This window comes from Ursus maritimus, unplaced genomic scaffold (assembly GCF_017311325.1).
Source record: "Ursus maritimus isolate PB19 unplaced genomic scaffold, ASM1731132v1 scaffold_5, whole genome shotgun sequence".
NCBI lineage: Eukaryota > Metazoa > Chordata > Mammalia > Carnivora > Ursidae > Ursus > Ursus maritimus.
In genome coordinates this window covers 78,292,008-78,311,022 of record NW_024426663.1, presented here as the reverse complement: position 1 = coordinate 78,311,022, position 19,015 = coordinate 78,292,008, and the positions used below count along the sequence as shown (strand labels likewise).

At 55.7% G+C, this 19,015-nt stretch overlaps 1 protein-coding gene across 1 annotated transcript in view; it reads left to right on the top strand.

The window, feature by feature from the left end:
* The first annotated feature begins 5,270 nt into the window (after nucleotides 1–5,270).
* RASGEF1C (RasGEF domain family member 1C) overlaps nucleotides 5,271–19,015 on the top strand; it is a 32,632-nt gene continuing 18,887 nt past the window's right edge. Inside the window, exons 1-5 of the mRNA XM_008709517.2 lie at nucleotides 5,271–5,447; nucleotides 5,603–5,725; nucleotides 6,924–7,061; nucleotides 13,131–13,331; nucleotides 14,402–14,476. Coding sequence (XP_008707739.2) covers nucleotides 5,271–5,447; nucleotides 5,603–5,725; nucleotides 6,924–7,061; nucleotides 13,131–13,331; nucleotides 14,402–14,476 — 714 coding nt within the window. The remainder of the gene's footprint in view (nucleotides 5,448–5,602; nucleotides 5,726–6,923; nucleotides 7,062–13,130; nucleotides 13,332–14,401; nucleotides 14,477–19,015) is intronic.

Here is a 19,015-nt window from a genome sequence, read left to right as displayed (position 1 = left end):
CAGAAGGAAGGGTGCCCACCTGCAGGCACCCACCTGGGCTTCCTGGGGTGGGGGGGCTCCCCCGCAGACACAATGCAGACTGGCTACCTGCGTAACTGTCACGGGAGCCCCAGGACTCCAGATGCTGGGGCTGGAGAACTAAACACGAGCAGACAGATGCGCCTGATGGGTGGGGGCTGGGCAGCGGGAGTACGGGGCGTGAGCAGAGAAACTGAGGCAGAAGCTCATGCCTAGGAAGGGGGCAGCTGTGACTCGGAAGCCAAGCGCTCCCAGGCCTTCCTCTTCAGGTCAGGTCCCCTTCAGATGCATTTTTCAGGTGGCAGCATCTGATTGGCCCAGCCTGGGCTGGTGCCGCCCCTTGGCCAGGTGAGGGCGGAGCTTCCCTGAGGGTCTCTGCACCAAGGTCTGTATTCATCGGAAGGCGTGGTTATTGCGGGAACAGCCGCAAAAGCCTGGGGTTCTGGCCCCAAGAAAAGGAAATGGAGGCCAAGGAGGCAGACCTAACAGATGGAGGCACCAGGGGGATGGGCTTGCGTCCGGAGACAGGGTCTGGGCTGGGAAGGAACAGCGGCGCCGGGCTGGTGCCCACCAGCCAAACGCCTTGCGTGGGAGGGCTGGCCTGTCCCAGGAGGGGACGCGGTAACCCCACGCCAGCCAGCACAGGCTTCTCTCCTCGCATCCTGGCCACCGCTGGTCACACATCAGGAGTCTGCCCACCTCCCCTGGAGGCTGTGGTTTGGGGATGCCAGCATCACGGCCCAGCTGGACTGGGGGACAGGAGCAGGGCCTGGGGCTCAGACACACCGGGCTCAAGCCCCAGCTCAGCCAGGTACTCAGCGTGGGAGCTTGGGCGCCCGCCTTTCTCTCCGAGCCTTCCTCTCCTCATCTGAACGATGGGAGGGCTACGCGCTGGGATGAGGGGTCAGTGTGCTGGCCAGACCCCGGGGCTTCTCCCTGCTCCTTGCTCCCGCTGACCCTCCTGCTGGAAAGCCTACAGGGCAGACGCATAGCCCGGTTCAACTGTCATCCGAGGCTCCCCCACTCTCACCTGCACGGCTGAGTCAGTTGAACACCACACACCTTGACCGAGCACCCACTGTGCATGTGCCAGACCTTGGCTGGGGGGACCCTGGGGGGCAGCAGTGAGCGAGCCAGGCCCCTCCTAAAAGACATGAAGCGCAGGGAGACACAGGCCAGCATGAGGCCTAGGGACTGGGAGGCCACCAGGCCGACAGGTCCAGTGTGCGCCAAGGCCTGGGGAGTGGCTTGTCCTGGGCAAGGGCCCCTCACCTGGACAGGTCAGAGAGTGGCCTTTGCAGTCCCAGCTGCAGAGAGTGGCTTGGCCACTCTTGGTTGTGCGCCAGCACAAGGCCCTAGTGCCCCCTCAGTCGCTTTGTCCCGGGGTGGACGTGCCCCCGAGCCCACCACCCACTGCAGCCCTGGGATCTGTCCAGGTGTCCCTGGGGCCTGTCATCCTTGAGACTTTGTGCGATGACAGAGCTGGAAGGAATGACACTAAATCACAACAGGGACAGTAGGGTGGTGGGAGGCACACCCGTGACCCTTTTCAGTCCACAGTGTAGCCTTATCTGCTCCAATAAGCAGATGGCGCTCCGTGTGCGGTTTTCTCTCCTTTAGCACTGAGCCTCCCTCACCACCACCCCAGTGGCAGCAGGCGCCCCGCTAACAGGTGCACGGGAACGTCCTTGTCCGTCTCCTTTTGTTCGCGGTCTGGGGCGCTCTGGGTTTCATGTGCTGCTTACAGTTTCTGCCGAAGCAAACTCTTTCCTCTTTACCTCCTTAGATGATTTTCTTGGGATACATTTCCAAGGATTTGATTGAGGTGCAAGGGCACTAATCGAACATAAGGCCATTGGCACATCGAGCCAGACCTTGCACAACATAAGGGGCCGTGACCAGGCACAGCCCTGCCCCGCGGTGTTTAAAGGGCAGCTTCAACACACCTGCTCACACCGGGGGTTTGTAACGGGGGCAAAGCAGAGGCCTACTGGAGTCCTACTGTGCACGCGGCTGCACACACACGGAGCCCCGTGCCCCCAGCACGGCAGAAAGAGAAAGAACTTGAAACCGCTCTTCAGAGGGCACAGGCAGGGTCGCCCTGCCTGCTGGTCCCCCAGTGTCCCCATGTGTGGTGAGCCCCTCGGGCTCAGACCCCGTCTCTGCCCGCCCAGGACCCCCAGCCCCCCACCCCCACCCCTGTCCTGTGCGTGGACACCATGCAGGCTGTGTTCGCAAAGACACGGATTGGAAGGCTTCCTGGTGATTTCAAGGACTTTCAAGGGAAATTGTGACAAGAAACCATTTTCCCATCATCACTGGCTTTTTGTGTGTGTGTGTGTGGTAAAATTGTGGTCAAATACACATAACATAAAATCTACCATCGTAGCCATTTTTAAGGGTACAATTCAGTGGTATTAAATGCATTTGTATCGTTCAGCGTCCGTCCCCACCGTCCATCCCCACCACCCCTTACTGCTTGCGAAACTGAAATTCTGTCCCCGTTACATACTAACTCTCCCCCTCCCCCCACCCCTGGCACCACCATCCGCTCTCGTCTATGAACGTGACTGCTCTAGAACCTTCTATAAGCACAATCACACAGTGTTTGTGTAGCCCGTGTCAGAATCCCCTTCCTTTTCATGGCTGAATACTATTCCATTGTGAGGATAGCCCACATTTCGTTTATCCGTTCACCTGTCGACGGACACTTGAGTTGTTTCATCATTGGCTTTTAAAAATTACCCCTGAACATCCAAACCATGGACTACCATGAGACCGTTAAAAAAAAAAAAACAAAAAACACAAAGACTCTCTGTCCTTCAATGGAAAGCTCTCCAAAATACATTGTTAGGGAAAAGAGCACAGGAGAACATGTGCAATGTGCTAATAAAGACAGAAAAGGGAGAATATGTATTTCTACTTCTTTGTCCTTGCGTAAGGAAGCTCTGGAAAGATAGGAGCCGAATACAAGCAGTTCCTTGTGGGACGGGGCGTATGAGGGTGGGGGGCTCTATCTTCACGTGGCTGTGTTTTTGCACAACGGGCATGCAATGCCCATACCACCCTGCACTCTCCCTGATCCCCTGCTCGGTCCCTCAGTGCTGTCCCTCCAGGACACACAGCCTGGCTCCTGCCACCGGAGCCCACACTCCCATGATCACAGCATGCTGCCCCCCACCCCGCTTGGCTGAGCTTTGGTACACGCTGGGCCCCCTGGCCTGGCAAGTGTCTAGGTAGACTGCCTCCTGCCCTCAGTCCTCCGCACAGACCGCAGCACCCCTCCTCCAGCTGGAGGAAGAAGGGGGCTAGTCTGTGCCTCCAGGGGTCCCCACATGGAAGCCAGGGATGGGCTCCCGTGGCCCCATGCTTATCAGCACACCTGCAGCAAGGGGCAGGCAGATGGGTGGGCCAGCACCGCACTCTGACCACACCTACCCTCTCTAAAGGGAGCCATTACCACCCTCTCCCCTCGCCTGGGCGCACCCTCAGCGCACATGTCTCAGTGGGACAGTCTGTCTGTTCACGGCAGCCTGAGTGCTGTCCGCATCCCACCACAAGCTCTGAGAGATCCTGCCCGGCCCATGGTACCTAGAATGGAGTCAGTAGCCACTCCACACAATAGCCCAGGGAGGGAGGGACCCAGAGACTGCAGCAGGAGGACAAGCCCATCCACAGAGACCCCGGCCGGGGCCCAGCTGGGGATGCCATGGGTGGCTGGAGGCCGGAGGGGTGACACCGGCAGCCTGCCCGCTCTTTGGGCATCCCTTGGATCGCGATGGTTCTGATCCCCAGCCCCACTCCAGCCTCCAGCATGAGCCTGTCGCTCCAGAGCAGGGCTGAGTCTGAGCCCACCCCCTCCCCATGTGCCCAGCATCCCGCATCCAGCCCCCAGCAGCAGGCCAGGCCTTGAGGTGTTCTGGGGGCCTCCCAGCTCATCTCTTGAAGTGGTAGCATCCTGACCTCCCCAGAGAGGCTTCTCCCACACTGTCTGGTAGACCACCCTGCCATGCAGAGAGGTTTTCAGAATCACCTCCACCCGAGCTACTGGCTCGTCTTTGAGAAAATCGGACTAGGATCCAGGGCAGCCCCAACACTGCAGAGAGAAGGTGCCAGGTTCCCAGCAAGAGACACCACCCTTTGCCAGCCTCGCATGGGTTCTGTCTTATGCAATTAGGCTCAGACTCCGGGCCCAGGGCATGAGTCCCGCCCCCCCAGAGCCGCCCACCACTCCCCAGTGAGCGCAGGCAGCCCCCCGAGAACCCACATGCACAGCAGCCTCCCCACCAGGTTTGCAGAAGGTGGTTTGGTGACATTTTACAGTTTGGTCAGCTGAAAACTGAATACTTCCAGCTTTACCAGGGAGGGGAAAAAAAGTCGCCGCTGTCCCTGGGGCCAGGGCTGTGCAGGCTGCCATCCACACCAGTTCCCATGCTGCCCCCCATGCTGTGACCCGGTCCTTGTACACCCTCAGGACAGCCCTCCTGTGGGCCCCCTCCAATCCCCAACATCAGCTCTGACTCTGCACATGCCCGTCTCCACTTTGAGAGCCAGGGCACCAGGGGTCAGGAAAGACAGAAATGGACTGGGTCCCCCGTCTGCCATGGGGGCAGCACAGGCAGAGTGAGCAGGGTGATGGGGAGACTCTGTCCCCGGAAGGTCCCTGTTGTGAGCCTGCGGGACTCCACGGTTAAGAATGTGGGGTGACTTCAATGTCATGGGGAATGCTGGTTAGACAGACACAGGCGTGGCCAGGACTCACTGCCATGAGTGCTCTGAAGGCTTAGTTCAGGAAGACTTGCCCTGGGGGATACGTGGGAGAACCCACGAGAGGAGATGCAGGTCCACAGCCTGAGCTTGGAGGCGCGCCTGCTGTGGGCCAGACCCCTGACTGGGTGCCGGCTCCAAGTGTGTGCCCCGAGCCCTGCCTTGAGGAGATGTGGGTGGAGAAGTCACCCTACAAAGAGCCATAGGCGAATTGTCTAAGCCATGTCAAAAACAACCTTCCCTGGGGGTAGGAGTAGAAAAAGTCAGTCCCTAAGTGACTTGGACCAAGAGTGGAGGAGGGTTGGTTCCTGGGGATGCTGTGCTCGGGGGCAGGGATCCCTCACAGCCCTCCCAGGAAGCGATCACTGGGCTTGGGTGGGTACCAAAGTGCCTGGAGGAGGCGGAGCCCACCCAGCCAGGAGCCCAGAGGACTGGCGGGCCCCAGCCCAGGTGTGCCTCAACTGCTCCTTTTACTGCAGACAGGCATGCCCCGGACACTGAGCGCCTCCGACATGGTCACCCCCAGCAGCCTTGGCCCACCCCCCACCGAGCCCACGGATGGCGAGCAGGCCGGGCAGCCCCTCCTGGATGGAGCTCCGTCGTCAGCCTCCCTGGACACCCTGATCCAGCAGCTGGTGCCCACGACTGACTACTACCCCGGGGTGGGTGACCCACCCAGCAGGGGGAGGGGCATTAGAGTGGGCTGTCTTCCACCACGCATGGGGGAGACACTAGGGCTGGGGCTGGGCTTGGACCCGAGGGCACAGCCCTGCCGTGCCTTTGTGAGCACACGCTGCCTTTCTCTGTGTCCCCCCAGAAAGCCTACATCTTCACCTTCCTCCTGAGCTCCCGCCTCTTCATCGAGCCCCGGGAGCTCCTGGCCCGGGTCTGCCACTTGTGCATTGAGCAGCAGCAGCTGGACCAGCCGGTGCTGGACAAGGTGAGGGGCAGGGTGGGGGGCCCCCCAGTGTACAGGCACTCCTGACACGCCCTCACGCATCAGCCTCTTGGAGTGGCAGTGACTGTCCCCATTCTCCTGAGCAGGAGCCTACAGGGGGTTTCTGACTTGTATGAGGCCCAGAGCTAGAAGGGACAGAGTTGGAAATTTTACCCAGGTGCTGTTTTCCACTGCCCTGTGGGAGCCCCTGAGCTCACAGCACCCCGAGATCCGGGCCTCCAGAGCCCCATCAGTAGGACCCTTGCCATCTGGGATGGTCCTGAGGTATCTGCTGGGCTTTCTGCCCTCAGCACACTCTGTTCCACCCTCCCTTCCTCTGTGGGGTCCGCTGATGGCCTAGCCTTCCTCTGTCCCCGGCCAGATCCCATGGGCTGTGACTATTTATGGGTGTGCCCATCGGGGTCTGATGCTACAGTGATACAAACCCAGCTTCAGCTGGCCTAAGGCAAAGGGACTTCACTGGCTCATGGAACTGCGAAGTGTCGCATACCACGGGCCCCTCGGGCTCAAATGACCCCCACGGAAACGCAGTCTTTCTTCCTCCGACCCTCTGCTCCATTTTCCTTGGGGCCAGCCTCACCCTCACTCTGGCAGGTTCTCCCTGCCCAGGGACAGACGGCCTCTGCTCCTCCAGGCTTACCATCCACTCTCCCCAATTCCAGTGGCAACAGCAAGCCGCGCTCTAAATAGGTCCCGAGAAGAGTCCCGATCTCATTGGCTTAGCTTAGGCGACATGCCCATCTGTGAGCCAATCACTGTGCACGATAGGGGTGTGCCATGTTGTCATTGGCCAGCACTGATCTGGGCTCCTGCCAGGGGGCCTGAGGCGAGGTAAGCTGCCCCTGAACCCCAAGGGCTGGGAATGAGGGAGACGGAAACCCCCAAAGCAAACTGAGATGTTATCACCACAGAGAGGGAGATGGGATGCCCAGCGGGCAAAAACAACATAGGATCCTCCCCCAAATCTGTGTCTGTCCCCCTCTGTTCCCCTGTGGTCAGCCCCCATCCCTGTGTCACGTCCCTGGCACCTGCCACAGACCTCCCTTGGCTGCCAGCGGCGCGGCCCGGGTAGCGCGACCCCGACAGAGCATGCGCAGTGCGTGGTTGATGCAGCGGCTGATGGGGCCCCGCCTCCAGGCACCTGTCACCTTGTGCAGACGCTCCTTGGCTTGCCTTGCAGGCCCGGGTCCGGAAATTTGGCCCCAAACTGCTCCAGCTGTTGGCCGAATGGACGGAGACATTCCCGCGGGACTTCCAGGAGGAGTCGACTATCGGGCACTTGAAGGACGTGATGGGCCGCATTGCCCCCTGTGACGAGGTAGGCAAGCCCAGCGCAAGTCCTACACCCTGCCTGCACCCCTACACCCGGGACCTGAGCCTGTTCCTGGGGCCAACCTCAGGGTCCTCATCTCCCTGTCTGTGCACTGCAGCCCCTCTAAAATCGGCCCCTTTCTGCCCCATCAGGAAATCAGGCCCTATAGAGCTGGCAGGGAACCCAGGCCTCCGGTTCCAGGCCTGGTCTCTTGACCTCTCTCCTGTCTTGCCTTCATACATGGCATCGGATGGCAGGCAGGAAGGACCCACTCACGGGCTCTTGCGACCAGGCCCTTGGCCAGTGACCCATTAGGTTGGCCTGGAGGGCCCTAGTTGGGGCAGAGGAGGAAAGAGCCCCCCCCCCGCCCCCCGTGGCTGAAACCACATCCCAAGGTAAAGCAGCCCTTGTGGCTTGGAAAGCAGCCAGTGGGGTAAGCATCAGGCACCCCACATCCTGCCCTGTTCTCCCAGCTGCCTTACTCTGGGGAAGACACTGAAAGGTCAAAGGCAGACAAACATTCCCACCTCTCAGGATTAGGGTCAGAACACAGAGAAGGACCCTGCAAAAGGGATGGAGGTCTCCTGGTAAACTTAGAAGGGGCAGGTTTATCAGAATCTCTGGAGTAATTCTGTGGCCAGCACTGATGCTGCTTCCCTAGGAGAGAACGTTGAGGGGAATGCAGGTCAATTGCCCTGGGAGCTAGTCATGTGCCTCAAAGTGGGTCCGAACACAGCAGAGCCTGGTGCTTGTGAAACAAAGGAAAACTGCTAAGGCAGGATGGGCCATAGAAGCCATAAAGCAGAGAGGAAGACCTTGCCCGTGGGCCACTTCACATAGCAGACAAGTGACTTAACCACTCTGAGGGCTCAGTGAGATGAGGGTCATCTCTTCCCCCTCCTTTTCCTCCTTCTCCTTCTTCTCCTCCTCCTCCTCCTCCTCCTCCTCCTCCTCCTCCTCCTCCTCTCCATCTCCTCCATCCATCTGGGGATCCTGACACTTGGCTTAGGCTGCAGCAGGAAATGGAGTCAGAGAAGGCTCAATGATTGGATGAATCAGGAGGGACAAGTAGAAGCAGGGAGGGAGATGCTGGCGGGCTGGATGGTAGATAGTTGGCTACCTTGATGGATGGGTGGAGGGGGGAAGAGAGACATTTGAGTATTCGGATAGGCAGGTGGATTTTTAGTATGAGTGGATGTGAAAAGATTGATGGGTGGGGGGTGGATAGATGGACAGATGGGAGGATTTGGAGGGTGGGTGGGTGGATGGATGAATATGGATGGATGGATGGATGGTTGGATGGATGGATGAGTGGATAGATAGATGGGTGGGTGGTTGAGAGGTTGGGTGAATAAGGACAGACAGGTGAATGGATGAATAAGGATGGATGGGTGGGTGAATGAATGAGTGAATAAGAATAGATGGATAGATGGGTAGACGGATGGATGGATGAGTGGATGAATGGACGAGCAGATGGATGGATGGATGGATGGATGGATGGATGGATGGATGGATGGAATGGATGGATGGATGGATGGATGGATGGATGGATGGATGGATGGACAAGTGGATGGATGGATGGATGGATGGATGGATGGATGGATGGATGGAGTGGAGGGTATGCAGGAGGAGGAGAAACCAGGCTCCTGCTTCAGCCCCCTCACCCCAGGAGGTCTTCAGCAGAATGAGATCTGAACCACTGACAAGACAGAATCATCCACGCTGGTCAGTCCTATCTCTGCCATTGGCGGAGCCATTTCCAAGGCTGACCCTGCCCTTCCAGCTGCAGTGGTGGGGATGGGTGTAAGTCCTGGGCTGGTTTCCTAGGGAAACTGGGCCTCCTCGCTGACCCCTTGAGAAGCTGTCAGGCCTGCCACCAGGGTGTGCCGGGAAATCTTTTCTAACCACCCCATGGATGAGGAATGAGCGAGGCCTAGGAAAGGCTGTCGAGAGCAGCCATCCGCCAGGTGTGGGTTTTCAGAGCAGACATAATTCACTTGAAACATTCTCATTCCTCCCCTTGGGATCCAATCAGGTGTGCTGAGCAGTGTGGGCTGCAACGAGGGTTCCCTGGCCCCCACCCCACCCACCCAGGCCCAAGTTCCTTGTGTCTTTGAGATCCTCAAGTTGCCCTTGCCCAGAGAGCAGCCACTCCAAAGGGCATGTCCTCTGGGTGCTGCCTCCCCTTTCCCCGAGGCTGCAGGTGGACAGTGGGTTGCTCCCCTCCCGGCACAGACGGCCAAGGGCTCGGCCCGGAAAGGAGCTGGTGACTGGTCTGACCAGGCAGGGCCACGATAGGACTCGGAGCATGGGGTCTGGATCAGAACGCCTGTGCCCACTCAGACCCCGGCTCAGAAAGCACAGCTGTGTGACCTCGGGCAAGGTGCTTCACCTCTCTGAGTTTCAGTCTCTTCAACAGCAAAACAGAAGACAATCGTTACCACCACACAACTTTGCAGCGAAGAGTCCCTAAAGTCACATGCGTTCTTGTTTTGGCACTTGGTAATTGTAAGCTATGATGGGGAACAAATGATTCCCAAAATTCAGGTGTATGGGGCTTATTTTTAACTTTTGTGGAGTTTTTATTGTGGATCATACCAAGCATTCACAAACACAGAGAATAACAACCCTGAACTCCCGTGTATTCATCACCTAGGCTCAACAATTATCAACATTTTGCCAAATTCACTTCTCCTGTCCCTTCACACACTTCCGCCTCCCTCCAAATTATTTTTAAATATTATATCTTTGGCTCCAAGAACATTTCAGCATTTTCCTGTAAAAGATTTCTCATACAGGGACCGGATCAAATGATATAAAGTGCCCTGCACGAGTCAGTGAAATGTTTTCAGAGCTGTGTGTCTTTGGGCAAGTTCCTTAGCCTCTCTGAGCCCTGAATGTCTTTTTATAAAGAGGGAGGGTGATAAGGGCTGTGAGATAACAGTGGGGCTCAGGGAAGAAGAGAAAACAGCACAGGGCCAGGGGCAAGGGGGCTTCCCCATGGAGGGCCGTGGAAGGTGGCACTTCCGTCTTACATGCTGCTCCCTCTCCCGACCCCCATGGTCTCCCTGCACTGCTCACCACCTCTCAGCATCTGGGAACAGAAGGCCAGAGAGGAGCTGCAAAGGCCCTTCTCCATGACTGGACATGGAAGCCTTCCCAGCACCCGGCCACTGCACCGAGATACCTGCTTGGGGCCACCCCGGGCTAGCCAGGGGACCCCGCCTTGGAGGGGCTACCGGTAGGTTGGACTCAGCAGTTTCGGCTCAGGGAGGCCAGGGCTGAGGCTGAGGGGGAAGCCAGGGGAGGCCCAGAGGTCACAGCTCCAGTAAAGGGCGGCTGCAGAGGAAGCTGATACCATGGGCCCCCCCGGGGATGGCCTTGCTTTCCCATTCCCACGACTATCTGCTGGGCCAACCCTGCTGCCCTCGGAGGCTCCCCCCCCCCACCGCCCAAGGGCACAGGGGATGGGAAGCTAGCAGGGACAACAAACTGGTGGCAGGTGCGGAGCTCCCGCCCACGCAGGGTGGGCTGAGCCCATTGCAAGTCAGCCTGGGCTGGCTCAGGTGGGATTTTCGAGAACTCCAAAGAACAGCAGCCCATGACTGTCCAGCCAGAGACAAGGTCTAACCATGGATGGCCAGGAGGCACCTGGAGAGCCACAGCCTTCACCTTGGATGACCTCTGACTTGAAACCCAGCTCCATGTATGGGGCAGGTGGCTCCGCAGAAACGGGTGGCCTCAGGCAGGCTATGAGGGGTGGAGCTCTGCTGCACTTGGCATGCCCCCGTGCTCTGGAATGTGCCTTCCTGACAGGGACAAGGGACAGCCTCAACATTCTCAGAGCTGGGTCTCTCCGTCTGCTCAGACGAACCCAGATCTCTCAGCCTCTATCCACAAGGGTGTAGGAATCACGAGAAAATGAGAGAGGAACCACCATACCATCCCCCTGTTCAGAGGGGCGTGCAGAAGATTCAGGAAAGAACCAACAGACGAGCTTGAGGTTAACACCGCCGGGTGAATTCTAAAGGAATTAGCAAGCAGAAAATGATCGGCATTTGGAGTGAATATTGGTTCAGTAGAAACAAGTCTTGTGAAATCATCTGCATATTTTTAAAGTAGGGTAAGCCCGTGGTTCTATCAAGCTCTAGGCACAGACACGCTGCACCTTTGACTTCAGGGGGGGCTCCGCGGTCTACACCGGCGAGGCTGACCAGCTAGAAGCCGGTGAAGGCCACGTCCATCCAGTCGGCACATCATGTGTGAGCCTCTCCCGTGTCCTTCACGCTGGGGATGAGCAAACAGTGACCCGGTGTAATCAGGAGGGTCAGTGATGGCCAGGAGGGGTGTGTGGGATGGGGGGCTTGAGGATACCCCTGGGCCTGTGCGCTGGGCGCAGGCGCTCCGGTCGCTGAGACAGGGATGCGGACAGAGAAGGCAGCTCTGGGCAAGGGGAGTGAGACGGCTACTTGCACACGTTGGGTCGAGGGGGCCCCTTGGCCGTGTGGCTCTGGAGATCCGAGAGGAAGCTGCACGTATAAAATGAATATTGTCCAAACACTGAATGACACTCTGGACATGACCCAGCATACCCAGGACCAAGGGACAGACTGAAGGGGAGGGGGCCAGACGGAAATGAGGAGGTGATCTCCAGCACGGAAGGATGGAAGGCTGACAGGAATGGGGCGGTGGAGGGGGCGTGGGGGAGGAGGGGACATGACGGCAGCATAGCCGCCCAAGAGAGGACAGGCTCAGTGTCGAGAGAGACGGGGGCCGGGGCAGGTGTTGGGGCTCACAGGATGGACCCAGCTCCCTATTTTCCCAGCACACAAATGAAGACCCCACTTTTGGACCCCGCAGAGCTGAGACAGGCTGTTCCTTCCACAGGCATTGGATGGAAGACTTGGACCTCAGTTTACCCACACACTGTCCAGCTGACCAGTGGGCCTGGCCCCCAGGGCTCCAGGAGCAAGAGTTAGGGTTCGGGTTCGGTTAGGATCACCAGGCTCCTGGCCTGGTTCCTGGGTCCTGAGGGCTCTGCCCATGGCCACTTGAGAGAGAAGCACTTCCATGAGTGGCAGGTGGCTGCTGACTTGGTCACCAGAGCCCGGGGCACCACCAGTGCTGGACTTCGATGGCCCCCGGAAGCCCTGTCAGACTTGGGGAAGTGTGGGGGCCCCCCCAGTGCACACTCGGCCCGCCATCCTCCCAGGCCCCTGGGGCTGCCGGGCACCCCGCCTGCCAGCCTGGTGGCTCATCATTGCCAGGAGGCCGGCCCCAGACACCCTCCCCTGCTCCCGAGCCAGCTCCTTGCCTTGTGGGGTTGAATCAACCTCTGGGGGGGGGGCGGCCATTGGCTGACAAGTTCGGGGGCTCCTTCTGTGGATTACTGACCAACCCTTTGGGAGCGGTGGCTCTCAAGCTTAGTAAACACAGCCAGTCTGATGGTGCCCTCCCTGGAAACAGCGGTCTCTAAGGGGAGAATAATCAGTTTCCCTGTGGGTGTGGGGGGACAGGTGCCCCTCCAGGGTGGGGCCATGGCCTTTCTTCCCTGCACCCCATCCAGGGCAGCCCAAAGCAAGCATGCATCTGTCCGAGCTGCGCGGTGACACTTTTGTCCGTGGAAGTAGTTATTAAAGGCCCACCATGTGCCCAGAGCCAGGCCCTGCTCTGCCAACACAGAGAGGGGCACACAGGCCTTCCTGTCCCCCCCCAGCCTGTCATTCTAGCGGGGCAGTAAACAATCCCGGGCATCTCCCACAGTGGTCCTGTAGGGAAGTCACATAGGGTGACCTGGACCAGAACCATTGGTGCCCAGATAGGAAGGCCCCTCTGAGTCAGGAGAGAGGAGGACCCCCCTGGAGGGGCCCCCAGTCTCCCTGGCAGCCCTGGACCCCGGCCGCCCTCCCTGACAGGTGCTCTTCTCAGCTTTCACTGGTAATCCTGCAGCCTCTCCCCGCCGCCTGGGACTGGGTGCTGCTTCCGGGTGGGGACAGGGCCCGGCGCAGGTAGCCACAGCTCCCACCCCGGTGGTCCTGCTCCGGCATGAGCGCATCTCCTCCCGCCCCCCTGCAGGCGTACCGGAAGAGAATGCAGCAGCTCCTGCAGGCTCTGCACCAGAGGCTCGCCGCCCAGGGCCAGGGCCCAGAAGGCCTGCTGGGTGCCGACAAGCCCGTCTCCTACAGGACCAAGCCGCCAGCCTCCATTCACAGGGAGCTCCTCGGCGTCTGCAGTGACCCCTACACTCTGGCCCAGCAGCTGACCCACGTGGAGCTGGTGAGCAGGCCCGGGCCGTCCTCTAGCCAGACCCAGAGCCGGGAACCACTGAGAACCGGCCATCCCCGGCCCCGCACCTCGTGTCCACGTAACCCAGGGCTGGAGCCTGTCACCACAGGGCCAGCCGGGCACCTCCAGGATGCCCAGGCTCTGGAACAGTCTCTTGCCATTCCAACAGGAGGGCCGGACGTGCTAGGCCTGCCCAACTTGGACCCCTGGGCTGCCTGAGAGTCTGGACCCAGGACAGAGGCGCTGGGTTCAAATACTGGCTCTGCCACCACCCACCACTAGTGCCTTCCCCCACTAGGCCTCAGTTTCCCCATCTAGGACTCCCAGACACACTGCACCCACCCTAGCCTTCCAGAGAAGTCCAGATAGGCCTTCCTGCGTGTGAAGGGGATACCCCAGCCTAGCCTCCAGCATGTTGGCTTCCTTGTAGATGCAGAGGCCAAGGGGCCTTCTTCCGAGAGAAGGGAAGTGGGGTGTAGGTTTCTTCTCTTTTAAACCTCCCCCATTTATGACTCCCTTACTGCTTTCTGGCACTATACTCACAACTTCATGTGCCCTATCTCATTTCATCTTCCCACACCCTGCCAGGTAGGTGCAATTATTATTCACTTTGCACCAATGAGGAAACTAAGGTCCAGAGAGGTTAAGAGACTTGCCTGAAGTCACACAGTAGAAGGGACAGAGGCAGGATTTGATTCTGACCCAGACCTCCCCTGGAGGGAGCAGGTCATTTCAATTACCCAGTTTCGAGCCTGGTTTCCTGTGTATCACACCTCCCAAGCACTCCCTGTGGGGATCTTGCCTCCTGCCCCCCATGAACGTCAGCAGCCCCTGGGCATGGGAAAAGAGGGGTGCCTCCTTCAGGAGGATTTCAAGCTCTGTGACAACCCAGAATGGGGTTGTGGAGCCCTAGTGAGAAGGGCAGGTGTCCAGAGACCGTCCTGGGGTGGGCTGAGAGGCAGGGAGCCCGCAGGAGCACCATGCCAGGACTCCCCGGGGTCACCCCCCTCTCCCTGCACCTTCACCCCTTTCCCTGACTCCTCTTCTCCCTTCTGGTGCAGGAACGGCTACGACACATCGGGCCTGAGGAGTTTGTCCAGGCTTTTGTGAACAAGGACCCTTTGGCCAGTACAAAGGTAGAAGGCCCTTGGACAGGCTGTCCCACCAGCGACCCCCGCCCACTGGCCCCTCTGGGGAATGCCACGAGTGTCACCTGGGCGAGCTTCGGAGGCGCCCGGAGCAGAGCAGATGGGCTTTGAGGGGCTGTGTCCACTCCACCCGGGCCCCTCCAGCCCAACAGCCCTGAGTCCTGGGGAAGCCAGCTGGTCACCCACCCAGCGAGCGCGGAGGACAGGGTGAGCGCGGAGGACAGGGGTGAGCGCGGAGCCGAGGCCCCGGGGTCTCACGGAGAGCGGAGCGCTCCCCAGGCACTCCCCAGACCCCCAGGCTCTCCCCCAAGCGTTTCGGTGGGCGCTGGTGCCCTCCAGCGGCCACCCGGGGTAGCGCGTGTGAGTTCGCGCTGCCCAGGGAAGGTAAGGGCGCGCTCTTCCCGCTAAGAGGTGCCGTGGGCCCTGGGCCACCGACGGTGGACAGCGCCCACACACGGGATTTCGGGTTTGCCCCTCCTAGGTCAGAACCCAACCAGTAGGGTGCCCTGTGCTTATCAACCAGGTTCAAGTCGAATCAGAACCGGAAACATTGTTGTCTTCTGCCCTCTGGCGTAATAAAAGAAGAGCAACTAAACTACGAATGCATTTTCACCTCGGATAAGCAAAGATAAAACACCGTGGGTGTGTCGGGAAAGACACACTCTCATACATGGCTGGTGGGGGGGATTGGCACAACGGCTTTGGGGGCGCAGTTTGGCAATAGCATCAACACTTGAAATGTACCCCCTTGACCTCAACTTTACATGCCTAAAAATTTGTCCTATGGATATACATACCCATATACACGAAGATGTATGCACAGAGATATTTGGGGTGTACTGTGGCTATTATGGCCAAAGGATGGACGCAAGCTACCTTAAAAATCCATGGGGGCTCAATTACAGGTTATAGTACACCCACACGTAGAATGCTATGGCTCTACTACAAAGAGTACGAGTGGCTAGAAGTAGAGAATAATTACCCAGATCCATTGTAGAGAGAAAAAAACTAGACCAAAGATCAGGGACGAAGAAGATGTGGCCATTTGTGTAACAACAAAAGGAGGGTGTGTGATACCTGTCTGTTTGCACAACACACGCGTGTAGACAATCTCTAGGAATACTGGTTACTCTTGGGGGCCCGGCACGAGGGTGGGGGTTGGAGTGGGAAGGAGTCTCGGCCACTCTCAGCGGGTTGTTTTTTAGGTTTGGTTTTGGTTTTGGTTTTGGTTTTTGGCCATCTCCAAGAATTCCTTTCTTATTGTCAAGTACATCAGAGATTGCCCGTGACCCCTCTTCACCCACTCTATGGTAGACGAACATTTGTGGTTGTTTCCAGCCTCTGGCTATTATAGATACTGCTGCTTCGAACATTCTTATACGTTTCCATGTACATCGGTGCCTATTTCTCTAGGGCATCAGTTCTCAAATGATTTTGGTCTTAGGACCCCCTTAAAAATCAGGAAGGACCCCGAAGAACTTTGGGTTATGTAGATCGTATCTGCCAATATTCACCATATTAGCCATTAAAACTGATAACTTTTAAAGATAATTATTTATTCAAAATAGCAATAATAACCTATCACATGTTCACATCAGTAATATATTTTATGGAAATAACTAGATTTTCCAAAGTAAAAAAATTACTGGGAAGGATGATATTGTTTTACAGTATTTTTAACCAATCTCTTTAATGATCAACGTAACAAAAAGAGAGTTGGATTCTCTTATCTGCTTCTGTATTCAGTCTCTGGACATACATTATTTGGGTTGAAAAATCCAACCTTTCACAAATATGTAGTTGGAAAAGGGAAGAGTATTTTACAGCCTTTTCAGATAAGTGAGTATTTGTCTTTGATACTAGGCTAAAACTCAGCAGGTGGTAGTTTTTTTTAAGATTAGTTGCAATTTGGAATCTGAAAATGTATCAGTGGACTTTCTGTTACATTAAAATCCATTGGTCCATCTTGCATCTTGAATGGATCTTTTACCCATGCGTGATTTTATAACATCATATGGTGGTCATTTGGAAAATATAAGTTCACCAAACCAGGCAGATCTTCCAAATGTTGGTACCTTTCATTACACAATATATTTTTTTAAAGATTTTGTTTATTTATTTTGACAGAGACAGCCAGCGAGAGAGGGAACACAAGCAGGGGGAGTGGGAGAGGAAGAAGCAGGCTCCCACTGGAGGAGCCCGATGTGGGGCTCGATCCCAGAACGCCGGGACCACGCCCTGAGCCGAAGTCAGACGCTTAAGGACTGCGCCACCCAGGCACCCCCTCATTACACAATATTTAAAAATCATATCCACTGATATCATTACTGATCTCATCCTTCCAAAAAAAGCCTTTCGGTATTGGGAAACTGTCAAGGTCACGGAGGGGGTTATATGTCTTCTTATAAGTTTCCAATTCTCTCTTGAAACTTTGAATTTTATCAGTGGTAACAAATACTATCAATTACTTCCTTGAAGGGACAGGCTTATTTTGTTGATTTTCAAGAAGATGTCAACCAGGGCACCTGGTGGCTAAGTCGAGTAAGTGTCTGACTTCGGCTCAGGTTATGGTCTCAGGGTCCTGGGATCAAGCTCCATGGTGGGCTCCATGCTCAGCTCTCCCTCTGTCCCTCTCCCACTCATGCTCACTCCATCTTTCATAGAAATAAATAAAATCTTGGGGCGCCTGGGTGGCTCATTCATTAAGTGTCTGCCTTCGGCTCAGAGCGTGATCCCAGAGTCCTGGGATCGAGCCCCGCATCAGGCTCCCTGCTCTGCTGGGAAGCCTGCTTCTTCTTCTCCCACTCCCCCTGCTTGTGTTCCCTCTCTCGCTGGCTGTCTCTCTCTGTCAAAGAAAAGAAAAGAAAAGAAGAAAAGAAAAGGAAAAAAAAAGAAAAGAAAAGTCTTTAAAAAATACATATCAACCAAATACTAAAGTCTGAAAAAACCATAGTTGGTCAGTCTTTCTTTTGAGTAGAAATGGTGTTCCATGAGAAAAGTGGCCAGTTCTGCTCACAAGTCAATCCCACTAATGCTTTTCCTCAAGACCTGACTTCAGTATGCCCCAGAAATGCTTTTGTGTACTGCTCCGTCACACAGAATACTAACTAGATGTGTGCACAAGGATTGAGATTTCATAAGATTGAAAAGTTCGTCTCCTCGAGGACATTCTGAAGTCACACTCCATTTTTTTTCTTTGACTAGGAACGTGTGGTAGTGAAGAACGCAATGACCATGAATATTATTTGGTGACTGTGTTTGGGGCTAAGGTGGGAGCAATTTTACCCACTTGTCTTTTACACATCAGTACAAATGTCAACACAATGAAAGGACAATGACATTGTATGAACACAAAACTAGTTGTGCCCTTGGAGAACTGTCACTCCACAATATACCCGGGATGGAAGTCACAGGTGGGGCTGGGTGAGGCTGCCAGCAGGGAGATAATCTTTTTCAGCATCCTCAATGACACTTGAAATTGTCAGACTTTCAAATGTTTGTCAAACTGTTCAAGGGAGCATCTTCTCCTGTGTTTTGGACATTCCTATTTTCTATGAAATGCCATCCAGTTTCCTATTGGTGGCTTGGTTTTTTCTTAGGGATTTTAAAGAGGTTTTTTGGTGGGTTTTAAAAATATATATATGTGTGTACTAGATGACTAATATATATGTACTCAATGACTATCCTTTGTCAGATGAACTGCAAATTTTCTCCTCCTGGCTTTTTTGCTTTTCTTTCTCGTTATTCTGTCTTTGGATGAGAAGGTGTTTTTAATTTTAACCTAGTCAAATTGACTAACCTTCCCCTTTATGGTTTTTTGGGGTGGGGCGGGGGTGGGGGGGTGTTAAGAAATCCCTCCCTACTCCCTACCCAGGTCATAAAGATCATCTCCGATGTTTCTTCGAGAAGTTTTACTATGTTGCCCTTCACATTTAAGCCTTGGATTTGAAATTCACTTTGCAGCTATGGCTTGAGGTGGAGATCCATTTCACGGTTTTCCATACAAATTGCAAGTCTTCCTGCACCATTATCTATGGATCGTCTTGCCTGCCTATATGCCCTGACAGTTCTGTCATTGTCATATGTCAAGTCTGATCTACACGTGTGGGTGTCTGTTCTGTCCACTGGCCATTTTTCTGTCTCTGCATCAACATACATGGTCTTCATTATTATGGTTGTATGCTTGGTGTCTTTTTCTCCCTATCTGGTGGAACAAACCCTCCGGTTCTTCTTTAGGAGTGGTTTGGCCATTCTTGGCCGTTTTTCTATTCAAAATTTTATATCCCTTGCCAAATTCTGTGAAAAATCCTACCAAGATTTTTGTTAGAATATATGAAATATGGGGCACATGGGTGGCTCAGTCGTTAAGCATCTGCCTTCGGCTCAGGGCGTGATCCCAGAGTCCTGGGATCGAGCCCCACATCAGGCTCCTCTGCTGGGAGCCTGCTTCTTCCTCTCCCACTCCCCCTGCTTGTGTTCCCTCTCTTGCTGGCTGTCTCTCTGTCAAATAAATAAATAAAATCTTAA